The following is a 12,343-nucleotide window of genomic DNA, read 5'->3' as shown; positions in this document are numbered from 1 at the left end:
AGTAAATAAACATCATTAATTGGATTAATTGTCAAGTGTCGGGATTAGTGTCCACCTATCAATATTATTAATTGGCTCAAAAGACTAAGTGGTTAATCCCGTGTCCACCCACCAAGAGGTGGGATTGTTCTGGACACGGGTGGGGGACAAGGGGTTTTGAGCGTCATTTTACACGGTCGGTGATCTCAGGCCTCGTGGCCAGGTGCAAGGTCTCTTATGAATAGAACATTTCATTACTACTGTGTTCGCATGGCCTTCAAATTATACTTTGTTGCAAATCTAAGGAAAAGTCAGCAATTCCTGTGTTAATCATATCTTTATAGAAAATACAGTCTTTGTTCTATTGTATTAGATGTGCTGGGAAATTCTGTCATGTAAGGTGATTTTAAAATAAACAAGTTAGGTTATGAGGACAAAATAGAGGATTGAAGAAGTCAGGTTAGGGGGACAAAATGGAGGATTGTCACAGTATAAGGTTAGAATGGAGTTAGTGCAATAATTGAATACAAATACAATAAGGTTTTTTAAATAATCCCACATCAGTCCCCCCTATGAAATGTTAGATTCTAAGAGATAAAACTTTATTAAGTTAGTACCAGGAAGACGTGTTAACCCAAAGGCACAGAAACCCCGTGGCCGCTAGCTAGGTGTTAATGCAAAGTGCAAGGCTGTCCCTAGATCTGACCCTAATAGGCTAACTCATCCGTCAGTATGGCTCTCGAACACTTCACACCCAAGGGTATCCCATGGCAGCTAACCCACCACTTCTCCACATGGGGCCTTTACCATTCACTGACAGATGCTGTCCCTGAGCTAGTCCCTTCCTAGAATTCCTGCACTTTATCAACAAAAGGGATTGTTTGCAGCGGCAGACAGGGTGAGTTGATGTCTTGGAAATCTTGGTCATCAACTTCAAGATGGGCGAAAGTGGGTGCCGCTTGGTCAACAGTCTTCAGGAGGGATTTTCTCAGACATGGGAGAATACAACAAAAGAGAAGAGCAAAGAGAAAAAGAAAAATTAGTATAGCCATACCAATATGCATTAAAGCCTTTTGCCATCCTGTCATCCAACCAAACCATCTTTCCCAGGGATCTTGTATCCCAGAATTCCTTTTCAACTCTATAGACAGGTCATTTAATTTCTCTATGGCTAATGTAACTTTACCATTAGGGCCTGTGTTTTCTGGGATATAGGTACAACATGTCAAGGTGTCGGGCAAAATTTTACAAACTCCTCCTTTTTCGGCTAAGATCATATCTAGGGCCATTCTATTCTGGAAAGCCATTTGGGATGTGGCCTGCAATTGTTCGGCCAATCCCTGGAGGGCGTCTCTGGTATAATTAACAAAACGCTGTTGATTATAATAAATGTAATTTATCCAATTTAAATTCTTGTTTGTGGTAACTATGGCAAAAAGTGATTCAAATCCTGCAGCAACTTCATCTCTTGCTTTAAATTCATTGGGCACCCCCCTAGGCACCCCAATGGCATCAATATAGACATGAGGATCAAAACTTCCTTTTACTGGGGCGTCACGCTTAACCTTAGTGTGCCTGGACTCATGGGTGACGAGGTGTGTGTCAGAGATAATATGTATAGGCATAATAGCTTTAGCCAAAGTACACTCCCCCCACCACTCCTTGTCCATTCTGGATCTCAGCTGTAAATCCCCACACAACCAGTAGATATCCCCTAATGACCTGGTGTGAAACTGCAACAAGTCCATAGAGACACTCCTGTAGGTAGCACAATATCCCTTAGAGAAGTTACCCAAGAATCTACCAATTCCATCATAATTAGCATAACAAGTGTAATTACCTTTATACACGGTAATACCGTCTGGGGGTTTGACATCCTTGGTTAGGAGAGGATACTCCTTTGTCCATGCACTACATATGGACCTGTTAAAATCATAGTGATAGGCAAAAAGGCTTAAAACACATTCCTCTATATCTACTGGCAGGATTAGAGGTACGGTACCCAGGTGAGGCCGGGCACCACCACACACATAACATGCAGTCTTATTATGCTTATTAGCATTATATTTCATCCATTCTAACCATAGATTTACATCATTAAAACCTGTTTCAGCGGCCATGGTATCTTCAAAGGTGGGGTTAGCAATGGCCATCATGTCTTGAAAGGTCTGGATGTGAGGTTTTAATGGGTTAGGGACCATGTGGGTGGCCCCTTGCCACTCAGAAGAGTTGCACATATCTTTTAAGAAGAAATGCCCTAATTTACGGTAGGAACCCTTTTTCCAATACATTCCCATCACATACTGGTCTGCATCCGTTGGGCTTGGATGCTCAATGTTAAGGATTAATTTCATTGGTGTACCCCCCCGGATTAATTTCATTGGTGTACCCCCCCCAGGCTTTCTTAAAGTCATTCTCTGGAGAAGGGATCTACCTTGATCATCTACTTTAGATAAGGCACTTTTTGGCTTGTAACCCCAGGCAGGCCCGGCATTCCATCCCGCCGCCCCCCAATGATTACAATTGTGCCCCCATTGCTTGTCAACTACACAAACATATGGATCTTTTGAATGAGGGATATCTCTGTAAATACTCTGGATTTGTGATGTGGGGAACGGGCATTCTACAATATCACAATAGTCAAAGGTGTAAGTAGCCACATGGGTGCATGATGAATTGTACCAGAAGGTATACCCACTAATATCTTTGGTGATGGCTACTTGTTGGGCCTTTATGAGGCTGATTAAGGAGAAGATGTGCCAGAGGTACATGCTTGTGCGGTATCTGCTTCCTCTGGGGCAGGAGATTTCTTGCAGTGGGAAGCGTGGATCCAATTTGGCCTACCGGCCAGTTTGACGGAAGTTGCGGTAATCAGGAGAACTTGGAATGGACCGTCAAATCTTGGTTCCAGGGTATTTTTCCGCACAAACTTCTTGACCAGAACCCAATCTCCGGGGAGCAGGTTATGAGCACCTGTATCCAATTCGGGATCTGGAATTGAAGAGAAAACTTGGGCATGTATTTTGTTTAAGGCACTTGCAAGTTCAGTTACATAATCTACTAAAACATCTGATTGGAGCTGTAACTGCTGCGGATAATAACAACCTAGTCTGGGTGCTGTCCCAAATAGAATCTCATATGGGGACAGTGAATGCTTCCCTCTAGGTGTGTGCCTAACACTGAATAAAGCTATTGACAGGCTTTCTGGCCAGGGCATCTTTGTTTCTTGTGACATTTTTAACATTCTGGCTTTTAGAGTGCCATTCATGCGCTCTACTTTACCACTACTTTGTGGGTGGTAAGGGGTGTGGAAGGCTAGGGTCACCCCTAGAGCAGTCCAAATTTCTTTAGTCACTGTTGCTGTAAAGGCTGGGCCTTGATCACTTTCAATGACTTCTGGGAGTCCAAACCTACATACTATTTCTGTAAGTAGGCGTCTTGCGGTTGTTTTTGCAGTGATATTGGCCACTGGGTAGGCCTCTGGCCATCCTGAGAACATGTCCACTATGACTAGTGCATATTCATGGGGCCCACTCTTGGGCATTTGGATGTGGTCAATTTGGATTCGCTGGAAGGGGTACATGGGCTTTGCCAGGTGTTTTGCAGGCACCTTGATTGGTCTTCCTGGATTGCATTTTGCACAAATGACACAGGCCTTACAGAAGCTGCTGATCAATGTTGTGATTCCGGGTGCTTCATAATACTTCTGTATGAGGGCGGCCATTAATTCCTTTGACAAGTGTGCAGGCCCATGTGCCCATTGGACCACTGCTGGATATAAGTTTTTGGGGAGACAGAATTTGAAGTTGTTGTAATATACTCCATCCTTTTGGACGGCTCCTTTCTTTTTCCATTTCTGGATTTCTTCAGGAGTGACTACAGCTTGCTGTTCTCGCAAAATTCGCAAATCAGTAGGAAGAGTTTGCAGAGTAAAAATAGGGACTTCTTCTTCTTCTTGTCCGGACACGTCTTCATCCACTTCCTGCAAATCCCTGGCTGCTAGCTTAGCAGCCTGATCAGCCAAATGGTTGCCCTTTGCTTCATCTGTATCCAATTTCCCATGGGCCTTTACCTTCAAAACGGCCACTTCTTTAGGGAGTAGGAGGGCATCCATTAGTTCCTTGATTGCAGTACTATGCTTGACTGGCGTACCGGCGGTGGTAAGAAATCCTCTTGTCTTCCAGATGAGGCCGAAGTCATGTGCCACGCCTAGAGCATACCTTGAATCTGTATAGATGTTGGCACGTTTTCCTTCGGAAATTTTGCATGCTGAAGTCAGAGCCTGTAATTCAGCTTCTTGCGCAGACATTGCTGGCGGTAAGGATGATGATTTGATAACTTCGTCTGTTGTGGTTACGGCATATCCTGTATGATATCTTCCTTCTTCATCAGCATATCTTGAGCCGTCCACAAACAGGGTAAAATCTGGATCTTGTAATGGATTCTCATGCACAGTTGGTAGGTGTACTGTCTCCATTTTCATCTGTTCAAAACAGTCATGAGGTGTTTCGGGGTCATAATCATTCACTATGACCAGATCTTGGAATTCCTTTTCTAGGAAGTGGCGCGGCCATGCTTCCAGAAGGTCAGTTGTTGGGTATTTGACGATACCATTTTCCTGTAGCTGTTCTTCATCCATGGTGGCCCATAGCTTTGCCATGGGCCCAAGGTCATTCCATGACCTTGTCTTCAATTTGGTAACAGGAATATGTGGGATAGCAGTATCCCAATGGCGGTAGAGGTAGATAAGTTGTTGAGGTAGTTGGACCAAGACCATGCTATTGCCTTCAGAGTCACAATAGAAATCTTGAGCAGTGAGCTTCACATCAGTCCAGTGGTAAAGCTCATCTTCATAGCAAGGTTCGGGAGTAATGTTTGGTTTGTACCACATGGTACAGAAGGCGTAATCTGGGCCTTCACAGAGAGGCTTTTCATCTTCATAAAATGTCAAATGTGGATGCATGACTTTCTTGATACATCCACAAAGCAGGTAAATGTAGGTTTCATCTGTGACAAATCCATAATAGATACCCCCCTCAGGGAGTGGAAGAAGAGTGGATGGATTAAGAACTTGACATCTTTGAATGGAAATGTTGTCAGGTAGAAGAAGATGACACTGTAGGCGTAGGTGTCTGGCAGGAGACACGTGCTTGAGCTGGACTTGGTTGATGATGGCAGAGATGTCATGAGGGGCCAAAACAACCAGAGGGTGGCCAAGGACCAGGTCTGAGGTTCTTTCTATGAGCTCTCTTGCAGCAAAAACAGCCCTGAGACAGGAAGGGGTCCCTCTGGCCACAATGTCCAGTTGACATGAGAAATATCCAATAGGCCTTTGGCGGCCTCTTAAGTCATTAGTTTGGGTGAGAACTCCTGTTGCATGGCCTTGTCTTTCAGAGACAAATAATTTGAAAGGTTTGGAGTAATCAGGCAGGCCCAAGGCAGGAGCAGAAGCAATGGCACGTTTTAGAGCATTGAAATTGTCTATTGCTTCATTAGTTAAACAGAAAGGGTCAGACTTAAGTGCGTCATAGAGAGGTTGCATGAGCAGGGAGGCCTCTGGGATCCATGCTCTGCAGTAGGAAATAAGGCCTAGGAAGGCATGGAGAGATTTTGAAGTTCTTGGAGTTGGAATATCCAGAACGGCTCTTACCCGGTCCCGGGTAAGATGTCTGGTACCTTGAGATAGGCAATGTCCAAGGAAAATTACTGAGGGTTGGCAGAACTGTAGTTTGATGAGGGAAGCCTTGCATCCTTGTTCTGCCAAATAACAAAGCAGGCTAATTGAGCACTTTTCAGTAGTGGGTATATCATCTCCACAGAGCAGCAAATCATCCACATACTGAAGCAGAACAACTTCTGGGTGCTCGGCTTGCCATGGGTCAAGGATGGTGGCCATGGCCTTTGCAAACTGACTTGGTGAATTTTGTGCCCCTTGGGGCATGACAGTCCAGGTATACTGTTGCATCTCATGGGTGAAAGCAAACAGGTATTGGCAGGATGGGTCCAGTGGAACACTGAAAAAGGCATTTGCTAGGTCAATGACTGTGAAAAATTTTGCAGATGGTGGGACTCCAGAGAGCAGAGTATGGGGATTTGGTACAAGAGGGGTGTCCAGGACGGTAGCTTCATTAACAGCACGGAGATCCTGAACCATCCTGTACTTCTCTGGCTCACCTTTTGGAGTTTTCTTTTTCACAGGGAATAATGGGGTGTTGCATTCAGATTTGCATTTCACTAGGGCACCCTTCTCCAAGAGTGCCTTGATGTGGGTAGAAATGGCAGCAGCCTGTGCTGGTTTTAATGGATATTGTGGTTTTCTTGGTAATTTAGCCCCTGGAATAAGCTTTACCACCACAGGGGGAACATTTAGGTGACCTATGTCCTCTGGGCCTGAGGACCATAACTTGGCGGGCACCTGTGTTTTTAATGCCTCTGGGAAATTGGACCTTAATTCTGCTGCTTTCTCACGGGGCTTTTCTAAATGCAGCATTAGAGGCAAGGAGCACAAGGCTGAGGTGTCTGATTCAGATAGAGGTGTGGACATTTCTACCTGCCCATCCGGGGTAAAGGTGATGGATGCTTGCAGGCGTGAAAGAACATCAGCACCTAATAGGTTAATTGGGCATGTGGAGGATACCACAAAGCGAGCAAGCAGGCTAGAGCCAACTCGTAATGGAGTTGTTAAAGGGCTATGTCTTGGCTGGCCATCCACTCCAACACAAGAGACGTCAATATTTGACAGAAAGGATGGGTCTGGCAGGTCTTGTTCTCGCAGAACACTACGGGCTGCACCTGTGTCAACTAGAAATGTGGTAGGGTGGCCTTCAATGGGCAAAGTCACTGTGGCAAGTGGCCCCCCCTTATCCCCTGTAGACACTGCCATAACAGGGGTTGCAGACACAGGCTTGCCAATTTCCTAATCATCTGGTTCCTCAATTATCGGAACCTGTTTGGTGGCTTTGGGAGCTGGGGCAGGTTTGGAGGGCTTTCTGGGCTCCCTTGGCTCCTTTTTAGGTTCTGGGCAGTCACTTCTAAAGTGCCCCTTGGCTCCACAATTAAAACAATGTCCCCCCTCCTCCGGTCTAGTACCTTTTGGGACTGGGGTGGAGCGGGATACCATGAGAGGCGCTGAAGTGGATCTTCTTGGGGTCTGAGCGGATTCCAAACCTCTAGCAACTAAAAGTAGGGTGTCCAGGGGAACAACCTTATATTCAGGGCGTGCAGCAATGATTCCCTTGCGTATAGAGTCCTTAACACCTTGGACAAACGCACCTGACAGCATTTGTGAATGAATTTTGTCAGTAAGATCAAACCCCAAATCTGTAAACATTTGATACAGTCTTGCATGAAACCTTTCCACTGATTCTCCTTTATCTTGAATAACATCAGTAAGGCCAGCAGCCTGATCTGCAAGTTTGTCCTTAGCCCATTCTTTTAATTGGGTGCAAAAAGTTACTCCAGAGGGGTAATCAACATCACTGTTGAGCTGATCTGTACTGAGGTGTCGGGCCATACTTGGCCAATATGCATCCCCTGCTTTAATAGCACAAATGCTCAATAGATCACGCCATGCGGCTGAATAAGTCTTTTGAATTTGAACTATCCCTCGGTAGAAGGGCATGGGCTGCTTTTCTGGGTCCGGGAGTGATTTCATCAGAGCACTAGCTTGAGTGGGGTTAAAAGCTACATATTTAGGAGGGGCCTGTTCTCCCCGACCCTTGTGGCCGAAGGGATCATCGATAGAACGATGAGATGGGGCTCCTGCAGCAAGTTCCGATGAGACATGGGACACCCTGTCCATCTCGTCATCATCGAATTCTATGATATTGACTCTTCTACGCGGTGCAGGTCCCGCGTGAGGTGAAAGGGTCGGTGGCTGGGAATGAGCCCCAGATGCAGGGGTGGCTAGCGAGTCGTAACCTGGGGACAGGTAGTCGCCGGGAATTACTGGCATCAGGGCTGAACTGGGAGCCGCCATATTGGAGGCGGGGAAAGGAGTTGCTTCAGGATTAAGGGAAGGAGCGGCGGCCATATTTGATATGGGCACTTCCGGGGTAGATTGGGCCGGACTGGGCATGACCGGAACCTGGGGAGTGGCTTGGGGAAAGGGAGGGTAACCGGGGTAGGGCAGGGCCATGGGATATGGGAAGGGGTAGGGCCAGGCAGGGGAGGGCAAAAGAGTAGGGTGGGCAGGTACGGTTAAGGAGGTAGGATATTGGACTGGGGCGGAGCTGGTTATCGGAGGAAACAGGACAGGATTAGTAGGGATGGATGCAGAAAGAGGATTCGTAGCATGGGAGGGAGGGGTAGTTAGCTGGACGGGTGCTGATGGAAGGGGATTAACCATAGAGAGGGATTGCAGGGAGGAGGCGGCAGATGAGATGTTAGGATTAGGCATGGAAGGAAGCGTGGGGATGGCTGAGGATGATGGGACCGTTAGAGAAAGGGAAGGGGTAAAGAAAGATCCATCAGAATTCAGGACCGGGCAGACAGGGGAGGTGATGGGATGGGATTCGGGAGGATCGGGAGTGGGGAACATAGTCAGCTGGCTATCACCTATGGCTGACTGAACCTTGGGGACGGACATCCCCTGGGCGCCATTTTGGGGCGCTGGCTGAGGGTAAACCCCAGCAACACAATTTTTATGATACACAAACAATTTTACACCTTTGTGATTTACTTCTTCCTCAACCCAACCTTCTAACTGAATAGCCTTCGCTACTCTGTACCATGCTTCAGCAGTCTTTAATAAACCATTATCTGTAAGCTTGCCTTTCATTTCTGCTAGTAACTTGCGCCAACTTTCTGGTTGCAATCTCCCACATGTCGGTACAGCAATTTTACATACTTTTGCAATCTTTTCAACACCTTTAACCATCTCTTCACCCTCTCTGTTCTCTACCAAATCACATGCTAACCAGCCCTTGCTGGGCTTATCTAAATCCTGTCCCATAGTCCCTTTACCCCTATACCAGCGTCCTAGATATAGAGAGAGAGAGGGAAATTTGAACAAGAACGTCTACAATGCTCGACTGCCACCCGAGAATCTTGGGACTTTCTCAGGTGCGTCTTCCCAAAACGTAGACTAGTCACTTAATCCGCCTACCCGGGGTGGTAGACACGGATTGGAGCGAGGTGAGAAGTGTGTGACCAATCACTTCTCTTTTAAGAGGAATGGGAGTGGATAGTATAATAATATAGAAAGTGTAGAAAAGATGAAAGGCAAGGAAAAATCCTTAGAGACAGACACAGGAGTACATGAGACTCCTCATTAAACAAACAAGACAACAATACAGTTGAAATACAGTGTATGCATCACAGTTCAAATGAAATCAACAGTAATTCCTTTCCTTTACTCATGTGCTTACTCCAAAGTCACCTCCCTCAACCCCGTAGTGCCCCTATAAAACCCACTTACAAGTCTCACTACCACAAATAAACAGAAAAACTGGAATTCCACCAGCCCCCAGCGCTCAGGGCGGCGGTTACCAAGAGAAAACTGGAATCCCCCCCAGCCGAAGCTGAGGTTTACCAAAACTGGAATCCCCCCAGCCTCGGTACTCGGGACAGTGGTTACCAAAATTGGAATTCCACTAGCCCCAGTACTCGAAACTGTGGGTTACCACGTGCACAATGAGGCTAGCTAAGCTCTCAGAGTGTCACGAGAAGGATCACAGGAAATTATGAGTCTACACAAAATCCACAGTTCCAACAATCCCCTTTTTCCTTACAGCCACAGCCACGAGGCTCCTAAAAGAGGTAAACAGGCAAAGAAGACCCCCAGGAACGCATCCACAGGTCAACCCCCCTTTTTCCCTACAACCACGGCACCGTGGTTCCTAAAAGGAGTAAAACAGGCAACAGAAGACCCAGGCAAATCCCCTCGGGTCCACCCCCCCTTTATCCCAAAAGGGGCAAAATACAAACAGATAAACAGACAAAACAGAAGACCCAGGCAAATCCCCTCAGGTCCACCCCCCTTTATCCCAAAAAGGGGAAAACAAGCAAGACAGAACCCCAGGCAAATCCCCTGCAGGTCCACCCCCCCTTTATCTCAAAATGGGGAAACAGGCAAACAATTCAAACACAATTCAAACACACCCAGGCAACAGATAGACTAAAATGCAGGTAAACAAATGAGTAACGAGACACCGGGCAAGATATTACCTGTCTTTGATGTCCTCCCGGGAAGCAGTCACAGACACGTGGACGGGTCAATCAAAGGGGCCGGAACGTACCGGTGGCTCTGCAGAAGTCTCTACCGTGTATCTGGAGGTGATCAATCTCCCTTCCTTCCCCCTGGATTCCTCCGTCCAACAGCGTCTTCCTTAGGACGGCTCACCGGCCAGACATAGCCCGGTGCCCCACGTTGGGCAGCCAAGTTGTTATGGTACTTTTTGCAGTAAACCAAAATGTTTAAATGTCTATCTGTTCCTGTCCAAATCAATAAAATAAATTGCGTATATACGCTGAAGTAATTAAGTCTGACACACAAGGTTCAGGTTAAAATAACTTCGAGAAAATTTATTGGCAAGTGATTAAAAAGCGGACACGCAGGTCCTTTTAAGAGACATTTTACGTCATCATTGCTTATTAGAATATCAGTAAATAAACATCATTAATTGGATTAATTGTCAAGTGTCGGGATTAGTGTCCACCTATCAATATTATTAATTGGCTCAAAAGACTAAGTGGTTAATCCCGTGTCCACCCACCAAGAGGTGGGATTGTTCTGGACACGGGTGGGGGACAAGGGGTTTTGAGCGTCATTTTACACGGTCGGTGATCTCAGGCCTCGTGGCCAGGTGCAAGGTCTCTTATGAATAGAACATTTCATTACTACTGTGTTCGCATGGCCTTCAAATTATACTTTGTTGCAAATCTAAGGAAAAGTCAGCAATTCCTGTGTTAATCATATCTTTATAGAAAATACAGTCTTTGTTCTATTGTATTAGATGTGCTGGGAAATTCTGTCATGTAAGGTGATTTTAAAATAAACAAGTTAGGTTATGAGGACAAAATAGAGGATTGAAGAAGTCAGGTTAGGGGGACAAAATGGAGGATTGTCACAGTATAAGGTTAGAATGGAGTTAGTGCAATAATTGAATACAAATACAATAAGGTTTTTTAAATAATCCCACATCAATATAATATTACACAGTATATCAGTCAGTATATATAATGTAATATTACACAGTATATCAGTCAGTATATATAATATAATATTACACAGTATATCAGTCTGTATATAATATAATATTACACAGTATATCAGTCAGTATATATAATATAATATTACACAGTATATCAGTCAGTATATAATATAATATTACACAGTATATCAGTCAGTATATATAATATAATATTACACAGTATATCAGTCTGTATATAATATAATATTACACAGTATATCAGTCTGTATATAATATAATATTACACGGTATATTCAGTATGTTACTCACAGGGGGGATGTTAGTTGGTGTCTCTCCCTCCATCCTGTCACAGCCCGGGCTCTCTCTGTCTCTGTACTCCTAGCCCGGGCTCTCTGTCTGTCTCTGTCTCTGTACTCACAGCCCGGGCTCCGTCTGTCTGTCTCTCCGTGTACTCAGAGCCCGGTCTCTCCCGCCTGCTAGGCCGCAGTCCCGGACTGTTGCTAGGGACGCAGCCTGGTAACCGACAGCGCGCTCCCGCCAGCCCCGAGCGGGAACTCACCGCGCGCTCCCGCCAACCCAGAGCGGGAACTTGGTACTACAGCGACAACCTCAGGAGACCGGAGGAACTGCAGCACTAGTACAGCGCCATCTACAGGTGTCACAACGTTATAGTTGGATCGCGCCACCTCCAGGAATGTCTGTGCAGTACGCCCGTGGTGTCCATATCAGAGCGTTCTAGTTCCACATGATCAATGATAATACCGCCTTATCAATTTAATATCACCTTATCAATGATCAGGGCCGTCTTTAATTTTGATTGGACCCTGGGCAAGCATTTACTTGGGCCCCCTGACTACATATAGATACACACAAATACACTACCTGACACATGCAGATACACACTGACCGCATATAGATACACACATAGACACAGATACAAACACTGACATACATGCAGATACAAAGGTACACACACTGACTACATATAGATACACCGACACACATACATACACACAGATACACAACCTGACACACATGACGATATACAGATAAAAACACTGACACACACAAATGGACAACATACCAATACAGAGACACATTCTGACAGACGTACTGACACAGACAGCCATACTGAAACACACATACACACATACACATATACTGAACCACACTGACGGACTCACACACACAGACTGACAGACATACTGGCA

General features: G+C 45.7%; 1 protein-coding gene across 1 annotated transcript in view; it reads right to left on the bottom strand.

The window, feature by feature from the left end:
* ALMS1 (ALMS1 centrosome and basal body associated protein) overlaps positions 1-11,482 on the bottom strand; it is an 80,687-nt gene extending 69,205 nt beyond the window's left edge. Inside the window, exon 1 of the mRNA XM_063457546.1 lies at positions 11,442-11,482. Within this exon, the coding sequence (XP_063313616.1) occupies positions 11,442-11,474 (33 nt within the window). The 5' untranslated portion in view covers positions 11,475-11,482. The remainder of the gene's footprint in view (positions 1-11,441) is intronic.
* Between the last annotated feature and the right edge of the window lie 861 nt (positions 11,483-12,343).

Source organism: Pelobates fuscus, chromosome 6, assembly GCF_036172605.1.
Source record: "Pelobates fuscus isolate aPelFus1 chromosome 6, aPelFus1.pri, whole genome shotgun sequence".
Classification (NCBI taxonomy): domain Eukaryota; kingdom Metazoa; phylum Chordata; class Amphibia; order Anura; family Pelobatidae; genus Pelobates; species Pelobates fuscus.
Note: the sequence above shows the minus strand (reverse complement) of the source record. Positions and strands in the feature narration are given on the sequence as shown.